Source organism: Astatotilapia calliptera, chromosome 16 (assembly GCF_964374335.1).
Source record: "Astatotilapia calliptera chromosome 16, fAstCal68.1, whole genome shotgun sequence".
In the NCBI taxonomy this organism is placed as follows: domain Eukaryota; kingdom Metazoa; phylum Chordata; class Actinopteri; order Cichliformes; family Cichlidae; genus Astatotilapia; species Astatotilapia calliptera.
The window spans coordinates 10,649,930-10,674,298 of NC_137437.1; the positions used below are offsets into that span (position 1 = coordinate 10,649,930).

Here is a 24,369-nt window from a genome sequence, read left to right on the forward strand (position 1 = left end):
ACTCAGCTGAACTCGGGAATCTGGGACAGGTTACAGGGGCAGGTCCAGGGAATCTATTTACAGAGACAAATAGTTAGAAAAAAGCTAGAGAATCACAAGGAAATAAGATGAGGAATTTGCCGGGGCTACACAAACTCAGGTTGTACAACGATCCAGCATTGAGACGCTCTGAGTCACAAGTAGTTGCTAGGGAAACTAGGTCAATGACCAGCAGTTGGTGATAATCAGTCCAGGTGCGTGGGCCAAGGCCAGGAGCCCATAATGAGCTCTGCCCAGACAGACAGGAGGCAGTGAGAGAGAGAACAAGAGAGGAAACAAAAAAACAACAAACACGTCCAAGAGTGAGCTAGCTGGGGAGAAACAGGGATCCAGAACATTATCATTCCCAACGTGTAAAATACTGGGATTTGTCGCACCCCTAGGGGTCTCATACTGAAGCAAAGGGTACCTTTCCACGTCCTTATTATCTGCTCTGGGTTCTCAATTGACTCCAATATAAACCCACCGGCGGTAATTTTAGCAGCCTCAAGTAGTAGTAGGATCATTCAGCCCTGGAAATGGCCATTTTGTTGAGACCAAATTTCCAACTTATTAGTTTACCTGTAACAGGTTCTATTACAGTGAGTGTATTAAAGTGTATACTAGCTTCAGAGATTGGATTAGAATCTGTGTGAAGTCGTGTAGGGGGCAGATGTGTTTACCTGTAATTTGATTTGTTGTAGAGAAGAACAGAGGGTTGAGGGAAGAGCATTATGAGGAAGACTAGGTCTTTTTTTTTTTTTTTATAACTTCTTTCTAGGGTTCTGGCTACTATGGTGTGTCAGGGTTTGTCATCACTGTACTATGACAGGGGCTTCAGGTGCAACAGGCACCAAAGGGACAGGGAAACATTTACAATGTGGATAGAAGTGCTTGGAAATAGCGACGGTGCTGATTGGATGCATTTTGAATTTCCAGCAAAGACCGATATCAAAAACACAACATGAGCACACAGCAGAGATCATTCACTTTAATTCACACATCTGTGTGGCATATTGATAAAATACTTCACGTAGTAACAGATCAGTTTGATCCAAATGGAGAAGCTAAAATGATGCCTGTGCCAAGACTGGAGCTGGAAACTTATGGATTTACGAGTGTTCCTTTCCTCTCCTCCTTTGAATCCATAACTGCAATAATGTATAACAGTAGCATATCAACGGCTATGATCCCATAATAGAAGGAAGTGTGAAATCAGATGGTAAGCAAAACAAGCAGTACTAGTATTTAAAAGTATATTTCAATGCTATGACTTTTGTTTAAAGTCAGCAATCTGCGCAGAAAACTTTACTGTGACCAGCAAACAGTGTGGAGACATGTCAAGAAAACTGAGAAATGCACCGAATATCTTTGTACTTTTTCAGAAGGAGATGTAGACCTGTTTAAGGATTTAATGAGCATATTCAAATTATTTTATTTAAGCATTAAAAAAAAATAAAAATCACAAAGAATGAAGTGCTGAATGTCTACGTAAAAAAACAAAAAAACAAAAAACAAATCAAAACAAAACAGGATATTTAAGTGAGATGACAAAAGGCAAAGAAACTCTGAAACTACAAAACATCACAACACAGGAATTTATCAGCCTGTAGAATATGCACATGGGAGGAAAGCATATGAACAAGGCATGAAGGCTTCAGCTGCACATGGGGAACATTGAATTACTTTATAAATGTCTCAGTCCTTTAAAACAATGTGCAGAGAAAGTTTAAATGTAAAATGCAGAGACTGCAGCTATTAAAAATCATCACTGTGCAACTGTGCTTCCCTTTCAGTGTTTCTTAAATGTATAAACCCAACCTCAAGCATAGCATGAGAGATGATGTGAAATGTGTTGCTCGCATTTATTAAAAAGTCCTTCAAGCAAGAGGGAAACGCCACCGCCCCCCCGAAAGGGATACTAAGTTAAAATCCTAAAATCTTCTTTGTACAATGGGATCATTAAACCATCCTCAAATATTTGTATCTTTTGTTGCAGTCCTTGAAACCCTTCGGTGTGTGCTTCATAACAGATACAGCCGTCTGACGCTTCAGTCCTTTCAGTGTTTGCCGTCTGTCTGGCAAAGGCGAGTCTGCAGCTCAACCACGACACGTCTCATCATGCCTCCCAACTGATCGTGCATCTCAACAAGCTGCTGTGGTGAGCAGACGCTCAGTTCCTGTGGTGTCATTCTGCAGGACAGTGTCTCTATTTCTGATGACAGACTGTCTCGGGGTAGCTGGCATTCAATTGTCTCATCTCCATCTGGCACCTCTGGTGTCAGATTCCCAGAGGCGTCCTGCTCAGGTCTCTCATCTGCACAGACAGGCTCGTCCACCAGCTCTGTTGCTACAAACACAAAGGGGAATTCTGTTTACATAATTCTAAAGAGATCAAGAGATTATTTGCATGGCATCACTCAGGACATTAACTTGTCACTGATGTAATACACAATTTTTACATACCCAGTGTGTCGCCTGACGGTTTATCCTCTTCTGTGTTTTGAGGGACACTTGTCTCTTCCAGTTCAGAAGTCATCATCTCTGTTTCATCAAAGCTCTTCAATTCATCCCCGCCCCGTCCTTTACGCTGGAAAATGACAGTGAGACATCAGGCACATGTGGAAAAGCTGCAGTAATGTTAGTGTTTGTGCTGGGTGGTGTTAGCCTACTGAGGTACCTGTTGTTCATAAATTTTGAGTGCTTTTTTCACATTAGAGATCTTCGGGGAGCGAATTGGCAGAGTCTTGATTTCACTGGGAGTCAGTGCACTCAGGTCACCGATCGTTTTAATGTTTCGGGCACGAACAAGCTGCCCAAAACCTCGAGACCTATGAGGAAGATTGAAGGTAAAATGAGTCTTGGTTACTTTGGTCAGAGATTAACAGAGAATAAATATTTGACCAAAATTTTCCTTTGGTGAACCCCGTGCTGTCCTCACCACATGTTAGAGGAAATCTGAGGCAGCACAGCTTCCACAGGTGTAGAGCAGCCAACCAGGGCAGGGTAGATGCAGTCTCTGGAGACAGGTCGAGGTTCCTGGCCCATTTCAGAAATCTGACAAAAAAGGTTCTATGTACCATTAGGATGAAGTCTGATACCTATGTGAAGCTGGAATAATCAACATGTTAATGCTACTGGGACTGAAATTCTGGACCTATGCCAGCGTTTTTTGGGTCATTCCTTCTCTTTCTGGTAAGAAAACAACAACAAAAATGATTCTAAAAACATGAGTGAAGCCTCATGCAGGATTCCAGATTAGGGCTGCCACGATTAGTCGACTAGTCGCAATTACGTCGACGACTAATTTAATAGTCAACGCGTCGTTTGAAGCTTTGTAAGATCCCGAAAGACGCAGGAATAAGTAGTAGGATTTAAGAGTGTAAAAGCAGACTGAAACAGAAGATGGCAGCACTGCATGTACAAGGATGCCAGCTGCCATTAAACCCCGAAGAAGAAAAAGCTGTGTCCGGTATCATAGCTGTGTCCAAATTCAGGGGCCACATCCTTCAGAGACTGTATTTGTAGGCCGATTACGTTACAGCAACGCGACAAAGGCCATGAAAATTTGAACACTCCTCCAAATGCGTCCTCCTTTTCCCCAGATTTGAAGGATGGGTGGGGTGTATACTTCGTGGCCCAACCTATCCCAGAATTCATAGCGCAGCTCAGCCAGTTCCAGTTTCCAACAATAGCGGCAGCTACGTAGTTTTAATATTACTCCTATTACTCTTTCTGGGTCACAAAATAAACTTTTAACCTATTTTCAGGCAAGAATGTAGCTGTGTAAACTTCAAATATCTTCTCGGTTTATCAAGACATCACGTATTTGCAAAAGTGATCAGACATTTTCTGAGACATCTGTTACCCACCAGCTCAATAGCTAGCCGGGGTTCAAGGCTCACTAGAGCCGGCGAGAACACCAAACTCCCAGCACATCGAATTTACTCCAGTGTCCTGTTATATTTTAGATAGCAAGGAGCAGACCGCTGAGTTTATTAAGTTCCACTGAGACAATCTGCAAATTTCATTAAAAGTTTAATAAACTATCATCCATTTTTATTTTTAGTTAGCACTTAAAGCTGTAAGCTAATGATAGTTATATAAGAGCAGATGCTGCTGGTGCAATAAGCTGAACGTTTTACGGCCAATGGATGCATGATCTGATTAATCGACTAATCGCAAAAAAAACCGGTGACTAGTCGACTATCAAAATAATCGTTTGTGGCAGCCCTATTCAAGATACACCCCAGTTGCAAAACTAAGGACGGGTACTGAAATCCAGCTGTACTAAATGGGCTTGAGGCTACATTTTTCAATTCAATTTATACAGTGCCAAATCCCAACAGTCGCTTGAAGGTGAAGACCCTACAATAATACATCTGCCGAGTCTGGTTGGGGATGAGGGGAGAGAGATGGGACATTAAGGAGAGATCAGCGTTATCAATAACTATTAAAGACCAGAGTATTAATAATCTCCAATGGCAACAGCACTTTCTTTCTGAACTTCTTTAAGAAGAAATCTGATTGGTACATTAAAGTTCTTTCATATTTGTACCTGACCAGCCAGCATGCTACCTGGGCAGCTAACTGGCACCATCTAATCCAAAAGAAAAGCCACATGTATTTTTCAGAAGTCTGAAACTAAGCTTTAGAAGTAAAGAACACACTGGGCTAAAATGTTGTTTGTGTGTGGCAGCTTACTGGTGAGAAATATCACATTTGTGTGCTTACCAGACATTTCTTGGAGCTCTTGTAACCTGGGCTGTGAAGATTTCTAGGATTCAGTATCACCAAGCCCTTTGTTGGAGTAGTGACATGCTAAAAGAAGCAGAAGACCGTCAGGGTTTGCATGGTTGTAAAATATCGCAATTACAAACACTGATGCTCAAACATACCTTTGGCTGTGGAATATTAGTAACCCTTGACCTTCTAGGTGAGCTGGTTCTGATGGCTGGGCTACGACGATCGATGTCGTCTGCAGTTTCCTGCTGCTGGATTGGATTAGCAAAGGACACACGCCTGGACTACAAGTCGACAACAAAAAAAAAAGTTACAAATATTTCAAGCCAATGTTCATTTGAAATACATTTTACCAAAATGTGTTCATCACTCACTTTAACAAGAGGTGAAGGAGTGTCCACTTCCAGTGGTCTCTTCTGGCCCTTCTTAAGAATACTGGTAGAGGGTGAAGCAGAAGGAGACCAGGTACCTCTGGTCTTGCCACTGCTGGGGCTATGTCCAATATCTGGAGCCATTACAGTTTCCAGGTCCTTCTGTTTCACTGGAGAATCAAGAAAATCGCCTTTACTTGTAGGTTCTGATTGCAATGAAGTCTTACAAACATCAGTCAAAGCATCAGTGCTGGCAGTATTCTGTTCATCCTCCACAATCTCACTTTGACCATCTTTTTCATTCTCCTGTGGTGGTGTGGTCTCTTTCTCAGCACTGGCCTCTGAATGCTGAATTGAAGCAGCATGTTGTTCCTCCTCAGAAAGGTCACCAGTAACTTTTAGACTCTCCATTTGCGTGTCCGTGTTCTCCTCAGGAGGTCCTCGGGGACCTGAATTTAAATCCAACATTTGTTTTTCTGTCACCACTTCATCAGCTTTCTCCTCTGGTGACTCCCTGACTTGCACACTGTGCGTTGCCTCATTAGGAGGTGCAAGTGTCTGCTCATTACACACTTCGACAGATTCAATCATTTCCAAGTCCCCTGTGTGATTTTGTGTGGTGGAATCATCACCATTTGTTTCAGAGTCTCTTTGCTCTGTCTCACTAGCTGGCACAGTCCTTTGCTTTGAGTCATCAGCTTGAGGTTCTGGACCTAGAACATCATCTACTTCCATCGGCAACTCTTCTTTACTTTGAGCTTCAATTGTATTTGTATGCTGGATCAACTCAGAACTAGGTGAATCTTGGGTTTTTGATTCCTCCAAATCAGTGACATCTTTTGCTTCGGTGATTTGACTATCCAACTCCTGAGAGGCATCGGTGTCAAACTTTTCCATATCTTTCTCAATAGTGTCCTTCGATTCGACTGCAAGAAGTCTCTGAAGTGATGCTCGGGGCCTCCCTCTTTTCTTTTTGGGAATGACTGAGTGTTCTCTGACCTCAGAGGATTCAGATTCTGAGGACTCCATACTTGCCATTAGCGCTGGAGAGGACCTTCGTCTGGAATATCTGCCCCTGCCTTGAGAGGACTCTGAACCGGAAAGATCTAATGACTGAGAACTCTCTGGTGTAGAGCTAGGACTTGATTTTAGTTGCTCCTCTAATAACTTGCTCCTTCTAGTCCTTCCTCCAATTCGAGCGTCTGCCTGGCCGACTACAGAATTTGTTATGTGAGAATTAGACCTCATTTGCCTTCCTGATGAAATTGTATCGTCATTTTTGTCTTCAGATTCTGACACTTCAGATGATACCTTACTTCTTCTTGATCTACGTTTAGAGGGGCTATCAGTAGATGAAGGTGTGATCACTTGAGAGTCTTCTCTACTTTCTAGTTCGTTGTCTTCATCCTTGAGTAGTTCTTTGCCTAAAATATTTGTCGTGCTTGAGCCAACTTGGGACTTATTAGTTGGAGAAGTAGTGACAACTTGAGAATCCTTTTTGGCGTCGCCAATAGGCTCAGACTCCTGCGACTGGCCTTTAACTTGAGGTGAAGAAATAACCATTTCAGAGCCCTTCGGTTTCTCGCCATTGTTTTCTGACTTTTGGGACTCACCGCCAGTTTGAGGAGAAAGAATGATTGCTTGGGAGTCTGTATCTGACTCCTTGTCTTTTTCAATGTGGTTTACTTGCTCATCTGTGGCAGTTTGACAAGACTCCTTTGTGTCAGGCAAAACGTTTTTTTCCAATCCATCTTCATCACTGAATGCTTTGCTCTGTTGACTAAGCCCACCCTGTGATTGGCTTTCATGATTCGACTGCTTGTCTGATCTTAAATCAGTTTGGCTGGACTCATTGGTGCTTCTCCTTTTACGTCCAGGTTTATCAAGTAACTCCTGTGAACTGGTGTTCAGTTTGATCTTCTTGCGAGCTCTACCTTGAGAATTGGTTTGGCTCGACTCACCCGAGTCCCTCTGAGCTCTTGAGCGCAATCCTTCTCTACCGGTATCCTCTGCAGCTTGCTTACTTCTTGTGTTTGGTCTGCTCTGCATCAGAGACTTTGGAGAATCACTGATAGGCTCTTCTCCAGAACGTCTCTTTTTGACATGTGAGTATTTGGCTTCCCGTTCCTCAGGGTCCTCTCCAGGGAGCTGAGGTCTGACTCTCTGGCGTCCAGATCGTCTGGGTTCACTGGGAGATGTCTGACTTGGAGATGACTGAGAATCCTCCAGAGCTGATTGAGATTCCTCTTCCTGACTTGAGGGAATTATATCCTGTGAAATAGAAGGTCTTTTTGTGCTCTCCATTTCAGTCTGTGTATCTGGGATGACATTTTCATCCTCCATTGAGTCACTAGACAGTCTCTCAGTCAGCTTTACGGGCTCAGTTTTTGTTCTACAGTCTTTGGGTCTTCGAGGGGACTCGTCGGCATTGTTAACTGAGCACTGAGAGCTAGATTTTCCTGTCTGAATGGATTGGGAATCCTGAGAGTTTGGACAAGTGACAGGAGATGAGTCCCGAGAGGCTGATGTCTTGCTGGTTTTAGAGGGTTCTTGGCTATTGGATATCTTTAAAAGAGGGCCTGTAAATGAGGACACAGTGCTGGGGCTGGCGGGTTTTCCCTCAACATACTTCTCCAGAGTAATGAAAGACTGACGACGACTGTTGGGTTTCTGGGGAGTCCCTGAAACCAAATCGGATGAGGGAGAGATGTTAGGGCTTGTGCCTTCTTTAGACTCTTTGTCTACATCTTCACCCCTATCGTCACTCTTTGCATGCTCCTCCATCGAAACATCTGCACACTCTGGGATAGTCTCTTGCTGCTTGCCATTTTCTGTCAACTTCTCTGCATCTGTTGGGCTGGCATAGTCTTGCGTCTCTTTCGTTTGAATTTCAGCATCTTCTTTTTCAGTGTCCATCTGAGGAAGGTAAAAGAAACAAAAATATAAAAGTTATCAACTCTCTCTACAGATGACACCAGAACTAACTGATCAATATATCTATATAGTGTTCATTTGGCAATTGCACAGTTTGGTTTCAATGTTGAGCTGCTTGGTGCCTATAGAAAAGAACAAAACAATGTCTATGTTATCTCTGTATGTACTCATTGCTGTTAGCTTATGTAGTCAACTAAAAATGTCCATTTGATTTGTCCAAAAAAAAAAAAAAAAAAAAAAAAAATCAAAAACATCGAATCAACCCCCTCCCCCAAGAGGAGACTTGGAACTTTGAACCCGACTGGAGTTGTGCGTTTTGTTACCTTGTCAGTAGTCTTTTTGTTTACAACATCGACTTGTTCAGTTGGCAATTTGTCCCTGTGGAGGAAAATATAAATAAATTCTCTGTTAATTCTGAATATGTTTTATTGCAGGGATTTATTGTGATTATGAGAACTTACAAAGAGTCTTCTTGACTCTGCGTGTACTGTGTGAAGGCCGTGGTATCCAGAGAGGCATCAAGGTTGTTGTACATGGCAGGAATGTCAACTCTTTAACAAAAAGCATTTGCTTTACATAAACAATCATGTGAAATCCAAATGAGCAAATGAAAACAGGCTGAAGAGGGCAAACCTGACCTTTTAGTCCTTTTCATCTCTTTCTGATGCTCTGTCAGAACTCTCTCCTTCGCCTCAGGAGGAATGAACACAAAGTCGATGGATGCCTCTTCTTCCAAGACCTCCCTGCGGGGTGGCTTGGGTGAACCAAAGTCCAGTTTTGTCTGAAGGGAAACAGATGAAATCAGTTTTGCAATTAAGGGCGACAATAAGGGATTATTAATTATAACATGTCTAATTGATGTTGTGTTTTTAATATGAGTATCTAAACAAATCAATATGGATAAGCTGGCTGGTTAATTGTGTCTTTTTTTTCCTCCCCCCCAATGTGTTTATTTCATCCAACATGTCCCTCAGGAAATTATCAAGTTTGATTCTAAAATTACAGAAACTGGCTTGTTGGTCTTCATTGAGCTCTTCTCCTTCAGCTCAGCAGTCTTTCCCAGCAGCGAGTCCCTCTTCCCCACAGATGAAACCGGCATCCCGCTGAGCTTTGTCTCCAACTGAGAATTCTCACTCTGAACACAGAGACAGAGAGAAAGTGCTGAATAAAGCTGAAATCACAAAAGTGAAAAACAAAGATAACTAGGGCAACTCACTGAATACTGTCCACTGAGCTCATCGGGATAACTGACGACCTCGAAGCCAGGAAGAATGATCGGGGTCTTCTGTTTCACCTGGCTCAGTACTGGCCTGTGTTTATATTAAACATTAGAGTCTTAAAGCCATAGGAATGCCCCTGCAGGGACTAGGAGCCTCTGTAGGAGTACTTTTTCCACAGTAGTAGTTTTTAAATGCAATAAAAATTGTGAACTCATTAAAAAAAATTAATGAAGACAATCACCTCATCTCATCAGGATACGTGAGGCTGACTGCATTGGCAAAGGTGGAGTTCCAGAACTGGGTGACTGAGGTGCGGAGGTGCTTGTTCTTGTGCGGAAACACCACACAAAGCAGAGGAGAGAGCAAAGCCAGGAGTTCATCATTGTGGGCCAGAGAGGAACGGCTTTGCAAGCAGTTGAAAACCTCACCAAGAAGCTTCTCCAACTGTAGGAAGGGAAGAGAAAAGGACAGACATTAAAACTAAACCCTAAAATGACAAATGCTAAAAACCTACTTGGTCAGCTGATGAGGAGCCCACCTTTCCCAGAAGCTGTGAGGTGAACTTGGATGGCTCACTGGCTGCATTTTTATAAAGGAGAGTGAGGGGATGAATCAGAGAGTTCAGAGCCTCCTGGACAACATTTGCCAGAACGAGGTTTGTGAAGAGAGCAGAAAGGACGGACAGCAGGGCCGAGCCTACTGCCTCAGAGGAAGTCTCAGGGTCCTCTAGATAAACCTCTAAACACTGTACCAGCAGGGACTGGAACATAGACAGGTTGCCCAGGGCTTTATTCCTCTTTCGCATCCAATTCACAGGAGTATGGGGGGCTGGAAGAAATGACAGGTTTAGAAACTAAGTGCATGTGTGTAATTTGTATAAAAGATGAAGTAAAGCTCGTTTCAGTTCTTACACTTAAGCTTCTGCTGAAACTGAGGCGTGTACGGAGAGAAGTCCACACACTCGACCATGACATGGAGGATACTGGCAACAGCATTACACGTCGAAGGAACCTGAAGGATCAGAGTCAGATTAGAGTTCTTCTAAAGGCTGCAAGCAATATTCTTACCTCTGTGGAATTTTTTTTAAATCATGACAGATTGATGAATCAGCTTATTTTCCAAATATTCACATCTCTGAAAATGTTTATTTTTTGTCCATATTTGTTATGGAACATGAAATAAAGTCATGTTTATTAGGTTTGAGCTTGTTATACTCGGCTGGAAAGCTTCTATGTAAAGCTGTTTATACGTCACCATGTACTCACCCTTAGGGCTTCTCTGTCTATTGCAGCATCCATCTTTGCACAGAGCTCCTCGCAGCAGATGTTCTCCTCAGCTGTGACCACCAATGCAGAGCAGCAAGCAAATACTTTGTAGAGCTTGGACCATGAAGAAAGCATCGACTTCTGAGCCAGCTGAAGAAATTAAAGGAATGAGAATGAGGTCATTGAAGCGGACTGAATGGAAAGCATGACTTTGTTATTTCTTTATGGTTGTTCCATTTGCACCAGACCTGTGGCAGTGGTGTGCCGTGTAAGAGATGTGTAATGGGGAGCATCAGGGCAGAGTGCATAGCACTGAAGTTGTGCTCCAGAGCGTCACCTTGGTTCACTTCATTAGTCTGTCAAAATAAAAGAGTCAAAGGAAGTTAAACGCTGGTGCTACATTTGTTAAATAAGACTTTAACAGGACGTTAAGGTACAAAAAAACAAAACAAAAAAAACTTTACACTGCGTTCCAAATTTTTATGCAAATGTTTTTCTCTGATTTTTTTTTTCTCTGAATAGTCGATTCAAATGACAGTCAGCATAATTTTAGAGTCATCAACCATTAGAGTACAACTCAAATGTTACTCAACAAAACTGCCAATGAAAAAGTGTTTTTCAAAAATAATAAACTTAAAATGCACTGTTCCAAATTATTACGCACAGAGTTTCAAAACATTTTATAGATAGTAGAGAATTGAAAATGGTCATTTGTTGAATTTGCAGCATTAGATCAATTTTACTGAAATCAAAAACATCTTAACAGGTTAAAGCTACATATTAACATAGGACCCCTTATTTGATAGCAGTTTTACAATTCTTGCATCCATGGAACTTGTGAGTTTTTGGAAAGTTTCTTCTTGAATGTCTTTGCAGGATGTCAGAATAGCCTCCCAGAGCTGCTGTTTGGATGTGAACTGCCTCCCACCCTCTTATTTTTTGGTTTGAGGATGCTCCAAAGGTTCTCAATAGGATTGAGGTCAGGGAGGAATGGGGACCACACCATGAGTTTCTCTCCTTTTATGCCGATAGCAGCCAATGATGCAGAGGTGTTCGCTGTAGCATAAGATGGTGCATTGTCTTGCATGAAGATGGTTTTGTTGCAGAAGGCACAGTTCTTCTCTTTCTACCATGGAAGAAAGTGGTCAGTCAGAAACTCCACATACTTTGCAGAGGTCATTTTCACACCTTCAGGGACCCAAAAGAGGCCAACGAGCTCTCTCCCCGTGATTCCAGCTCAAAACATGACTCCACCACGTCCTTGCTGACGTTGCAGCCCTGTTGAGACATGGTGGCTGTCCACCATCCACCACTGCATCCATCTGGACCATCCTGGGTTGCATTGCACTCATCAGTGAACAGGACTGTTTGAAAATTAGTCTTCTGGGCCCACTGCAGCCATTTCTGCTTGTGAGCATTGGTTAGGGGTGGCCAAATATAAGGTTTATGCACAACTGCAAGTCTCTGGAGGATCCTACACCTTGATGTTCGCAGGGCTCCAGAGGCACCAGCAGCTTCAAATATGTGTTTGCTGCTTTGTTAGCAGCTGCTCTCTTAGTCTGATGCATTTGTCTGGCAGAAACAGTCCTCATTGTGCCTTTATCTGCACGAACCCATTTGTGCTCTGACTCAGCCACAAATTTCTTACATTATGGTGATCATGCTTAAGTTTTCGTGAAATATCTGAGGTTTTCATTATGTGTCCAAGGCATTCAACTATTTCACGCTTTTCAGCAGCAGAGAGATCATTTTTCCTTCCTATATTGCTTGAAAATGGTGGTCTGCTTAATAATGTGGAACATCCTTCTTTAGTAGTTTTTCCTTTAATTGGGCTCAACTGGCAAACTAATGATCACAGGTGTCCAAGATTGATTTCAGTCATCCAAAGAGCCCTGAGACACAATTTCATCCATGGGTTTAATTGAAAAACAACTTATTTAACCTTTATGACACTTAAACACAATTGGCATAATAATTTGGAACGCGGCGTATATTCTAAACTTATTTGGTCTTAAACTTGCATTTTTCTACATCCATATATTAATAAGTGGGCCACCAAGCAAGGCTTTGTTCTTCATACTCAGGGTTTCCACCATTGCAGTGCAAACCCTAAAGTTGCTTCCAGCTTTGGAGAATTATGTTGCGTTTTTCTGTCTATGTCTTTGGACTGTGGGAGGAAGCTGGAAGAAACCACACAGACACAGGTAGAAAAACTAACACTGTCATGATATTATGAAAGGATACTAAATAACCTTGACCCTATCAAAAGTAATCATTTTTAAACATGCTTTTGGCAGTTGTATCAGTATCATTAGTGTCAGAGTTTATCCTTGGCCCCATCTAGTTTATCCCCTACATTTATCTAAACAGTGCTGGCTCCAGTCCTCAAAAAAAAGTAACACGCGGTGCCTGTGTTCCACTTTATAAAGCAGGCTAATGTGTTGCTTAGAACCCCTCTGCCGATCAAACAAGCCTCTAAACTCTGCACTAAAACTTCAACATTCAGACAGGTAAAACTATTGTCTTCTCAAAGTTGACTTGTTGCAGACAAAGTGAAACAAAGATTTTTTAAATGTTCCTATTAAACAACAGCAGTGATTGTCAATAATCCCGCTCCTACTTGTGTGACGATGTCAGTGAGGGAGCTGACGACCACGCTCCACATTCTCAGCAGCTGCTCCTTGTTCTGCAGAGACGTGGCACTGCGGCTGATGGCACCCAACAGCGATTCTGCAAATGCTAGAGGGGAGGTTGGACCTGACAGTCCACAGTTGACCAGCGTTTGAAGGCAGTGATAAAACCTGCAGACAGATTCAGGAGGCAATGCATTAAGCAAAGAAGATGAGAGTGTGTGCATACATAGATATCTAATATATAAGCAACTGGATATCGGGGTGGGGTCTGTATCCAGTAAGGGTCCCTAGGCAAGATCCAGGCTATCAACACCTAAGCCCTGCCCTGTGATCCCCTGCTTGGATAATAACCTGGCCAAAGGAGGAAATCGAACCCACTGACATCAAGACAAGGAAGCTCTTTACCATGCAAGGAGGGTTTCACCCCCAAGTCCAGCACCCTGAGGCTGTATGCTTAGCAGAAGGAAGGAGGCCAGGGACTAGTGAGTGCCAGTACCACGGTCCAGGATGAGACGATGAACAGCCACGAATACATCAGGAAGATGGCCACAACCAGCTGCACGTTCAGTGAATAACTCAGGCAGCATAAACTGAAGAAAGAGGAGGAACCATCATGGAAGGACAAGCGCCTGCACGGTAAGTACCACCGGCAGATAGAGGAAGTGGCTGACAGGCTGAAAAATTATTGTACACTTCATTTGAATTTAGGTGGTTATAATTACTTGTACTGATGCCTCCACAGGAGGACACAGCAGGAAAGGAGCATCCAATGGGACATTGTGGAGGGTGCTTCAGGAGTATGGGGTGTCTGGCCCATTATGGTAATTAGATCCCTGTTCAACCATAGCGAGAGCTTGTGTTGTATTGCCACCAGTAAGTCGGACTTGTTTGTAGTGACTGTTGGGCCTCCCGAGGCTGAGACCAGAAAAGGGTGACGTGCCTACTCTGAGTCAGGGATTAGTAACTACCCCAGGTGGAGCGGTTTTAAGTATACCAGTGAGGTGAGAATGGAGCGTGAGATTGACGGACGGACTGGAGCAGTGATGCGGATGCCGCCCCAGTCAATTTAGAAGTCTAATACGTTCCTACCCTCACCTGTGGTCCCGAGTTCTGAGTGGTGAGCAAAAGAATGGAGGTCTCAGATTCAAGAGGAGGAATTTATTTTTTTTTCCCTTCCATCGAATGTTGGCTGGGACTCAAGACTTAAAGTAGAGCCTCTTCTCCTCAACACTGAAAGGAGCCAGGTGAGCCGTTTCAGCTCTCGTGGTAGATAGAAGGCACTTAATCATAGAAAGTGCTTGTATGTATGGTCCTCAGGAAGAGTAGAAAAGCGCTATGCAAGAACCAGTTCATTTACCATTTGTAGCAGGTCTTGACTAAGTGACCAACTATCTTGTCCCCCCCCCCAGTTTATACAGTTTTCAGTAAAATTACTGGAAGTAATGCACAAGATGTTACCAGTATCTTTTATTGTGTTCCTGTGGAATGAGAATCAAACTAAGTAGTAGACCCACCTCTCATCCTCAACGTAGGCTGGAAGCATGCTGCTGTCGTAGAGGAGGAGGATGAGGAAGAGAGCAGGTGTTCCCTGAGGAGTTAAACAACATTTAAGCAACATTCTGTGTAAGCACTTCCATGGAGCTATGCTAATCGTTGAACCATGAAGCACTCACATTTAGCACGTCCATCTTGCCCACTTGATAAGATGCAGAACTGAGAACTCTCTGAGGAATTCCTTTCACTGTGGCTTCAAACAGAACCTAAGGTTAAGAAGAAAAACAAAAACAGTCAGTGCAGTAACAACTTCTGAGCACTGAATCAGACCCAACACCTCAAGAAGCAGCCCAGTGCCTGGTGGGACTGTCTATCGAAGACATGTACCTGTTTGGAACCATGATAACAGGGTTCTTGCTGATTGGAGCTGGCTTGGCCCTGGCTTATCGAAGATTAAAGAAAACTGAATCAGCTGTTCAAAACCCCACAAGGCTGCCCGCTGTGATTGAAACGATGGGACAAGTCGTGAGTTCTCAAAATGGGCTCATCGAACGCAGCACGGATAAGATCTTGGAGATGCTTGAGGCTACCGTGAACACTCAGAATAAGACCGCTGAGCGAAAATTGGATAACATCTTGGAGAAGCCAGCTGTGGTCTCAAGGCTGTAGCCGAACAAAAACACCCTGATAACAGACTGTGCATAGACTGTTTCTTCCTATCCTACGCAAGGCCACCTGGGTTGGCTGGAAGATTGTTTACTTAGCCTGGCAGGGCGAAGGACACCGTCTCAGCTGAACTCTGGACACACACACACACACACTCATCCCACCTCCCTTTCCAAATGCCTTCGATGCTTGTCCCCTCCCGGGGCAGATGTCCAGCGCAGACATGCTGCAGGACCGGATGCGCTGTCTACACCGGCTCTCTCTCACCCTTACCCGCCCCTGTTGCTTGTCTTGTGTTTCTATGGTGTATTGATAGTCATGTGCTTTTTGTGCTGGGGCGTTTTTTGTTCTGTTCTCAAACTGTTCTCCCATTAGGAGCTCAATCTGAGTGGAGTTTTTTTTTCTCCTCCTCTCACCTCATGTTATGTATTTTCGTTGTTTTTTCCTATCAGCCTACCTTTCTGACATGACTTCCCAATGTGATGTTTGTGTAAAGTTTGGTCAGAAGATTCCTTTGTAAGTGCGCATGCGCCATTAGCGTGCTGCCTGCTGTAACCTATAATGTACTTCGGGATTAATAAAGTATTCTGATTCATTAAAACAGGTAAAACGCTAACAATATCAGAAACAACTCAAGGAATGATACAATCTGACATAAAAACCTATCCTTTGGTGCTGCTTCTCAAATCATTTCTATAAGTGACAGTCTGTAAAGCTCTGCGTTTCTTATGAACAGACTAATTCTAGTTAAATTTTCAGTAAGTGAGTCAGTCTTAAAGCTTTCTGCATAACCTTACCAGGACTCTGTCTGCAGGCAGAGATTCTGAGGCGATGATACTCTGCAGAGCTTGAAGCATCAGTGTCAGTACTTCGCTTCCCTGTCGCTCCTTCTTATTGCCTAACGACAGAGCACAAGTATTATTCAGCAGCGAGTCCAACATCAATATTGTCGTCTTTTCAGGCTCTGCTTGAGATGAGTCATCATTGGGGACAGATCCCCTCAGAATTGTAGTCTTGTCACAGCAGTCCAGACTGAAGACCTGAACGCTCCAACTTAAACTGATGATGAGATGTGACAGGGTCAGGCAGAAGAGGACAGTGAGGTCTCGCTCGTCCTCCCATGGAACAAAGCTCAGACCCAATCTGAGTGCTCTATGTGGCGCTTTGAGGTCAGACCCATGACTTTAAGAGCCCACCCTGCTGAGCAGCAGCCACAACACAACTAGAAATTTAACCGATGATTAGTTATTTAACTACAACAAAAACAAAGAGCAGTGGAAACTGCTGACATTTCTGTTTCTCTGCAGATAATCACTGCCACAGTTTTGCCAGCAAAGATGAATGATTACTAAAGTCTGTGTGCATAAAGGCTCCCGCAGCTTTCTCCATGCTTTGTTACTTCTTTATCAAAAATCTAACTTACATTTGTTAACGAGACAAATAAATACATTCAAACGAATTAAACATTTTAGATTATCCCACCATAAACATTACACACAAACCAGTTAGCTCCACTGTCAAATCAATCAGGTACCTTCACTACTTACCGGACTCTATGGTCAGGGAAACAAACCGGACAAGACTTGTCCATATGAGGGTCAGAAGAGATTCTGCAGGAGAAAATAGCTTATAAGCTTATGTTTATATGGACTTAGGAGAGCAGGTTTCAGGTTTAAGTAATCAGTCACCCTATTTTCCAACAAATCCTTCAACAGTCTGTGACAAAGAACTTTTAGACCTCTTATCACAGACCTACATGATTAGCAGTCTGTCGCCCTAACACTACTTCCTTTCTCCAACTCCTCATCTTAAAAAGATTTCCTCATTAACATCAAGATTCCCAGTGACAACATTAAGGGGAAAAAAGCCCTCTGACTCATTTACAAGTGGCGAGGCTCAATTTTTACAGCCAAAATGATGCATCACTTCCGCATCACGCCTGAAAGCAGCAATGGCTTTGTTTGGACCAGTGTGAATAAGCACTGGTGACAAAATGCCATTTTTCTTCTAATGCATTCAAATATATTTAGTTTTGAAAATTCATCTCCAAATCAAAGTCGAGGTGAATGTCAGTCGGTGGATGTTTCTGTGAGGTTTACCTGGAGCATCTTTTCCGATGTTGATGAAGCCATCTCTGGTATTCGAGATGAGCACAGCAGCATGTTTAGTAAAGGAGGAAGCACCAGAGAGGAGCGGGTGGTTCAGGGGCTCTACAAAGAAAAACAATAAAAGGTATAGAGGAGACACACTAAACTCAAGTACTTCTTTAAACACCAAACTGAATGAGATCTTCTTGTCTGTGTTCCTGTGAATGATTTTTTAAAATTTGCACTTGGAGACAAATTTGCAGAAACATGAGCATTTCTGGGACATTTCCGCATCTACAGTAAAACACTTTCTCTTCCCTGTGGTCCCATTGCCAGAAAAAAAGACCAAAATGGAACTGGACAGAGCAATGGAGAAAATGAAACAGAAAAAGTATTTGAAATTTAAAAGGCATATTCTTTAGAAACAGTGGGTTTATCTCTGCACCTCCTTGTGTGGAGCCCGAAGGAACAACTATAAAGCAGGCTAATGCAGAAAACATGTGACTCTGACCCACCGAGACTCAGGATGAGTTTGTGTTTTGCTGCAGTCGCAACAACCTCTGGACCTCGAAAATAGTGCAGCAGCATCTCTAGTCCGAGCAGCTGAATCGACGGTATCGAGGAGGCGAGCTGGATGCTGGAGTTCAGGCTCATCCGAGATGTGTTGGCTGGGCTGTTGAAGCCTGGAGCACTTGCTGCAGACCGAAACAAACACTACATCAGTGTCTGTGTAAGCTGGATTAGTGCATTACATGTGGAGGAGTAACCGTACCAGTCTTGGGTGTACCAGGAGCAGCAGCGCTATTTTGAGCGATAGTTCTGGAAGGAGTGCCTGGTATAGAAGAGGAAGAGTCGGAGCCGATTGTGCACTGGAGCAGAGGTACAGAAACCTGAAAGACACAGAAACACTTCACTCACACCAGAGTTTCACACTTCATCACACGTTAGGAAAAACTGACAAGCTAGTAAACTCTGTGTAGATGGAAATAAAGTTGTGTCTGCATGAATTAAGAAGTAAGAAGAATGCAGTACTGTTACATAAAATTATTAAAAAGGACCTCCGTGACTGTTCACTGTTGAAGTAAACTCTGTTACCAAGATGTCTAAATATTGACTCATGTAACCCAAAGAGTTGATTACACTATTATACAGCTATGATGCATATGAAGTATTAAAGTAGGACTAGTATCTACTGCTGAAAGAGGGCTAAGTTCCCAACTGTGGTACTACTGAAGGTTAGCTCATCTTAGACTGGTCAAAGTTAAACTGATAAAAGAATGTGGAATAAGGTGCATTTAAATAAATAAATAAGCACAGTGCAGGATGTCTGACTGTTTACTGTAATTGTCCCACACTTAAACACTTTAAAATCACTTATAACAGATCTCTAGTTATTACCGCAGTGTCAATTAGCTTAAGTCTGCAGTACCTTTTAAACATGACTAATTACTGAGAAAAACTACCCTATAGCTTCACCAGTGACTGCAATCACACACTAAAAGTCGCACAAAGTCAGAGAATTAGGGATAATGTATGACCAAGTTTACTGTGAACAGAGCAAATCAGTGTGACAAGTGTGTGGCGCTGCAGCCAGTCCACTCTGCCACAGAAGCAGAACTGCAAGGAAGAAAATTAATTCTATAAAATAATCTTTGTTTTGTTTTTTGTTTTTAGAAAAAACAAACCGGGAATCTAACCTGATCAAAGTTGGGTGACAGGTTGGGCCCCAGTTGGATCACCAGGTACCACCACACCTCCACCTTGGTGAGCAGCAGGGCTTCTGTTCTGACATTGATGGATGTGAGCGGCTGCATCAGGAGCTTCATACGTTTGGCACTGCACAAGATGTCTTCGGGAGCACCAAGGGTATAGGTTTAAGATTTCAGTTTGACCACTGAACTTCCTATTAAAGACAGGATGAGTGTAATGGGGCTCACCTGGATTCAGAGCAAAGTTATCAATGAGGCTCTTCCAGGCAAGAAAGGCGATCTTCTTAATGGTAGGAGACGAGCTGCGGAAACCAAGCTCCTCCAGGTGCAGGAGAGAGTTGATGAAGGGACCTCCTCTGTGCAGCAGCTGTGCAGGAGACACAGTTAACCTGGCTGATCAGGCCATTCTTATCATTCAAAAAGAACAAGGAATTCCAAAGTTTTAAGCAAACCCAACAGGCCTTTCTCAGAATTTCTGGACGCAATGACTACTAAGTTACACTCATTTATTTAAATATCGGAGACCAAATATACAGACTTTACCTTCCCAAGCAGTTTCACAAACAAAGGCCACAGCTTCAGGACATTGGTTTCGTTCTTGGACATGAAAAGTTTCTGCAGTTCTGGTATCAGTTTCTATGAAGACACAAAGACAGTTGAGCAGAGATTATTACAATTCCCTTTTCACAAGCAACACCAAGCATCAAACTCCATAGAGACGTTAGACTACTCACTGTGGACATCATTGTTTCAATAACAGCAGACACCTCATTCTGCTTTTCCAGTAGAAGGGGCATGCCCATCTCCATGGCTGCGGCGGCCCGCAGACGCACCTTTGATGCAGAGTGGACCACCAGAGGGATTACCAGCTTTGCCCACTGTACTGCTCCTTCGCCCATCTGGGTGGGCACCTGCTCCAGCATCCTATAAACACCAAGGAAAGAGAGCCCCATCTCATTTTCCAATATAAATATTTTAGCTATCCATGTGCAGTACTTATGACACAAAAGAGGCCACACTTTCAAACAAGACAAGCTGACCAATAAAATCTGGAATGACACAATCTAGAATTTTAGATCTGAAATGAAAGCTGCACCAATGAGAGTACCACCACTGCTGTAACATCGGACTTGGGGGAACATTCATTATCCAAAATGTGTAATTTCTCTCCCTGCTGGAGTTGGCTGAAGGTTTGTGAAGCACTTCAGCGAGAGCCGATCAGCTGCAGTCAGAGCTCTGGTCCACAGAGTCCCACTGTGAAGCTTCTTTGTGTGGCCAATGCCATATTAGCGTTTTGAAACTGGATGTGAAGAGTGAGGGGTAGCTCTGACTAAGTAAGTGAGGAACACTGCTCATATGGCAGTAACAACCTTAGCTATACTCCTCTTTTTCTGGCCTTCTGGCCATAATGAAGACCACAAGTTCCAAAATTGCCTTCATGTTGTAATCAATAATCAGAATGAGCTTTATTGACTAAGTATGTGTATTCATATAAGGAATTCAAACTAGCAACTGAATCCATAAAGTGTTCATAATGACTGTTTTGTCACACTTCTACACAGCTGGACTTTTTGCCCTCTGCTGGCCATTAGAAAGAATGTTTCTTGGTCTATGCCAAAGGCCCCTGACATGCACAGCAGGGGAACAAAATGCACAAGTTACCTGCCCAACATCTGTTCACAAACAGACGCTCAGTATTCTAACTCATATTACACTAAGCAATAGCACTAAAAGCAGATGTGTTTTCTTCCACCAGAGGCTAACATGAAAGAGGTGTGACAACTAAAGAAAGGACATTGGCAACTTCTATTTATCCAGACTAAAAAGCAATGCTGGGAGTTTCAAATAAAATATGTAATGCATTTCTCATCATCATGTAAAATTACTTATTGTAGAAAGCTGCAGGGAGTGTTAATATTCCATTTTGTGTGACATTTCCCTCGACCCAAAGTGAGAATGTCCCACAGAGCATGATTAAAGGAAAACAGGGCAGAATAAAATACTCTGGTTATCCAGAAGTCTGGCTTCAAATAAATCTTACCTGATTATGACATTCAAGGCTTCATGCTCCATTACCACAGAGTGGATGTCTTCCCTTTTCCACACGCTCTCCAGTGTTCCCAGTATGGACGGCACCTGAGTGTAGAAGAAGCAACACGGATCAATACAGCAGCTTTGGAAACGCCTCTGCTCCTGAAATCACTGCTACGTTTTCAGCAGTGTTGACCTGACAACATTTTCAGTACACCATGATGCTTTCTGAAATTGTAGCACATAAGGTTCAGGTGCTGCTCACTTTTTTAGAGACTTCTTCTGCAGGAAAGCTCTGTTTGGAAATCACCCACAATGCCCTGGTGCAAGTGTTCTTATCAGTCGCCTTCGACACCAGCAAGCAAAGTGCTGACAGTATTTCCGCTGCAAAGACTTCTGCAAAAAACAAACAAAAATAACAGTTCCATCTGGCCAAGTCAGATCTGCAGTGATGATGTCAAGGTTCAAAGCATTTACGGTCATATGTACAAGAAGGAAAAACATTTCTCGGTGCAAGACACAAATGCTGTCTGATGTACACATGAAGTTACCTGACACTCCAGAGACAACATGAGAATGGTATACGCAAAACCCCAAGGCTTGTAAGGCAGCTTGGCTCAGCTCAGCATTTGGACTAGTTATGTGAGCCTGGAAGTGGCATAAGAAAATAAGGCTTAAAATTTAAATATAAGCATGGAAAATGTAAGTTTCCGACAATTTTGCGCACAGAAGTCTCACCAAGATGGCTTTACCCAAACGAGAAAAGTGCTTTTCAACTGCAGGGAGGAACTGGCGCCCCTCCTCTCCACTGAGCCGACTGTACAGCAACAATAGAATATTCTGTCACTTGTGGTCTAGTCCTAACTTACGTCAAAGTCTGACATACTGGGGCTCGTAACTTACTTGGCGATGGTGAGGTAGGCATCTGTCTGCTCTGACTGTCCAGCAGTGCTGTCCTCCAGAGACTCGAGGAGAGGGAGGAAGCTGGAGTTGCTCAGAGGCCCTGCCGTCGCCATCATTATTACTCACCTTCTCGCCCTTAAAGAGGAGGAGCAGAAAAGGAGGAGAAACATGAGGAAAATGGATAAAAATAAACTTTTATAGAACTGCCCTGTAATAGACTGTCCAGAGTTTATGCACCCTAGATCAGAATCTTCTTGAAAAGTGCAGCCTAGTGGCAGCTCAAGTCAGAATTCAACGGAAAAAGAAGAAATCAGACTCACAGTTGTAATAAAATCCCAAAAGTGCAGTTAATTTAAACCAAACGTCTGTTGTTCTGTTTGACTCTGGAGTTTATCAAATTCACTGTCTTTAAACCACAGCAACATCCAGTCCACTGTGTCTCTCTTCAACCACGTTTCTCATTTACCACCTGAGGGTACGTACACACTGCGTTTGCCCTCCAGCTATATGGAGATTAGTTTTTAGCTTTTGTTTTTTAATTTTTAAAACTACACACAAATACATAAAATAAACATTTCTGTTCAGAACGCACATTTAATTCCTGTTTCTTTACTAACACATCTGTAAACACATCTCTCATTCATTCAGATATTGGGTTTGGATGTGTTAATAAATATTATACAAAGTTAAATTTGTAACTGGCACAGTTGTGACACAGCACTGGCAGACGCCATATCTGGAGATATTTGTCAATACCATATATTTGCATCACTGATATTCTGACATATTTTTTTATCCCAATTATCTAATTTTCCATTGTTAGTACTAGTGATGATTTCCACTTGAATTTAGTTTGTGTGTGTCTATATGTGTGCTGGGGGGTTGAAGGGGGGGCAATTTCCTTGCCTGACTATTTCACACTGCATAAGCTAGCTGTTTATAACAGCGGGCTTCTACCCCAGAACTGTCACATTGCAAAATAATCACACAAGTAAAAAGATGCATTTACGTACCTCAGTGAGAAGTAGGTGAAGCTGCGATCACCCGCCACTGTAGATACAGCTGTAACACAGTGAAGAATGGGCTTCAAATACAGGCTTGCGACACATGTTCGTTTTAGCTGGCGATGTAAACGCCTCCCAAATCAGTCTGTCAGTGTCTCGCTACTAATGCCATTGCTGGGTTCTACACAAATAGAGCAACTATTTTGAAATGACACATCAAAACCTCTGGACGCATTTTCTGAATCGTGACTGAACAATTAGCAGCCTGCTAACTAGCTTTAACAAATTAGCAGCACTAGCAGGCTAAACGTCGAGTCTCCGGCTAGCAAAGTTGCCTTCGCGCCGGCGCACACACAGGCAGACGACGCTGCGGCTAAAACGTCCCTGCTCATCTGCCCTTATTTAGCCTCACTAACAAGAACACAAACCTGCATGGCTAACCAAACGACTGTTTACACTTGCTTGTTTGTTTGTTTGTTTCAGCCAACACACACAGCACGTCCCCGCTGCTGACACTCACTGCTCACCTAGGTCGGAGTTATGAGAAGGGACACATACACAGCGCCGACGGCAGCAAATAAGCTTCACTTCAGCGGCCACCACGCTTCACTGTCTGGATTGTTTTCTGTGAAGTGCAGCTTTTAATGGCTCCTATTTCAGCCTCCTTTTCTGTGTCTTGTGCCGTTACCCCGCGAAATTTGCTGGCGCCAAACCACCACGCCGACGTACAAAATTACCTTTGACCCCGCTACGTCACACTCGGCCTGCCCCTTTGAACTTATAAGGAGAGCCCCAGAGCTGACAGCGTCAGCTTAAAAGGCTCTGAGAGACAACAGAGCGTACAGTTATTATTGTGAATAGCTGTTTACAGTTGTGACTCGTTTTAAAAGTGGTAGAGACTCTCTACAAGCTATGATTAAATGTTCATTCTTTGCAGATTTAGAGTATGTCTGACATAATAGGTTAGACTGAAATGACTTTTTAATTCTCAGTGTTTGCTAAGTATTATATGTCATTTGTAATATTTGCAAGTGGGCCTCTAGTGGGCCCTTCGGCTGGCTATCATGAGTCCTGCTCACAATCTGCTGCTACAGGTTATAATAATGCTTTTGGTACACCTGGTATATTCCAGACATAGAACCGAGGACAAATATTGTCATTGAACATAAAACTAGTTTAAAACCATTTATGTTACCGTGTGCTGGGGAGCAGTGTCCTGATGACATGTAGGTCAATGAAAAACATTACAATCAAGACTGCGGGTATTATGCAGTCGCTCCATCTCTGCCTC

The 24,369-nt window shown here is 43.0% G+C and overlaps 1 protein-coding gene across 3 annotated transcripts; it reads right to left on the reverse strand.

Annotated features, from left to right (window-relative positions):
• Positions 1-993: 993 nt before the first annotated feature.
• On the reverse strand, positions 994-23,830 carry rif1 (replication timing regulatory factor 1). 3 transcript variants are annotated; one of them, XM_080290391.1, is made up of 37 exons: positions 23,606-23,830; positions 23,088-23,136; positions 22,075-22,209; positions 21,910-21,988; positions 21,723-21,819; positions 21,437-21,567; positions 21,182-21,276; positions 19,875-20,064; positions 19,684-19,776; positions 19,369-19,507; positions 19,129-19,280; positions 18,204-18,321; positions 17,947-18,126; positions 17,444-17,554; positions 16,892-16,954; positions 16,142-16,242; positions 14,858-14,944; positions 14,699-14,772; positions 13,172-13,352; positions 10,800-10,907; positions 10,552-10,701; positions 10,198-10,297; positions 9,825-10,114; positions 9,528-9,730; positions 9,283-9,376; positions 9,070-9,201; positions 8,705-8,847; positions 8,528-8,617; positions 8,390-8,444; positions 5,417-8,048; positions 5,136-5,302; positions 4,917-5,045; positions 4,753-4,839; positions 2,960-3,075; positions 2,699-2,849; positions 2,485-2,608; positions 994-2,368 (listed from the first exon to the last, which is right to left on the reverse strand). In XM_080290391.1, exons 3-37 carry the CDS (start codon positions 22,188-22,190, stop codon positions 2,079-2,081), a joined length of 7,068 nt encoding a protein of 2,355 aa, XP_080146517.1. In that variant the 5' UTR covers positions 22,191-22,209; positions 23,088-23,136; positions 23,606-23,830; the 3' UTR covers positions 994-2,078. The 3 variants fall into 3 exon arrangements, with proteins under 3 accessions (XP_080146517.1, XP_080146515.1, XP_080146516.1); XM_080290389.1 differs by having other exon boundaries at positions 5,136-8,048; XM_080290390.1 differs by having other exon boundaries at positions 5,136-8,048; positions 23,637-23,653.
• Positions 23,831-24,369: the final 539 nt, after the last annotated feature.

Coding starts and splice junctions, on each gene's coding strand:
- rif1 (XM_080290389.1), bottom strand. CDS start 22,190: ATGATGGCGACGGCAGGGCCTCTGAGCAACTCCAGCTTCCTCCCTCTC. Junction 14,945..16,141: donor TGCCTGCAGACAGAGTCCTG/GTAAGGTTATGC, acceptor TCTTAACCTTAG/GTTCTGTTTGAAGCCACAGT. Junction 8,618..8,704: donor GAGATGAAAAGGACTAAAAG/GTCAGGTTTGCC, acceptor TTTTTGTTAAAG/AGTTGACATTCCTGCCATGT.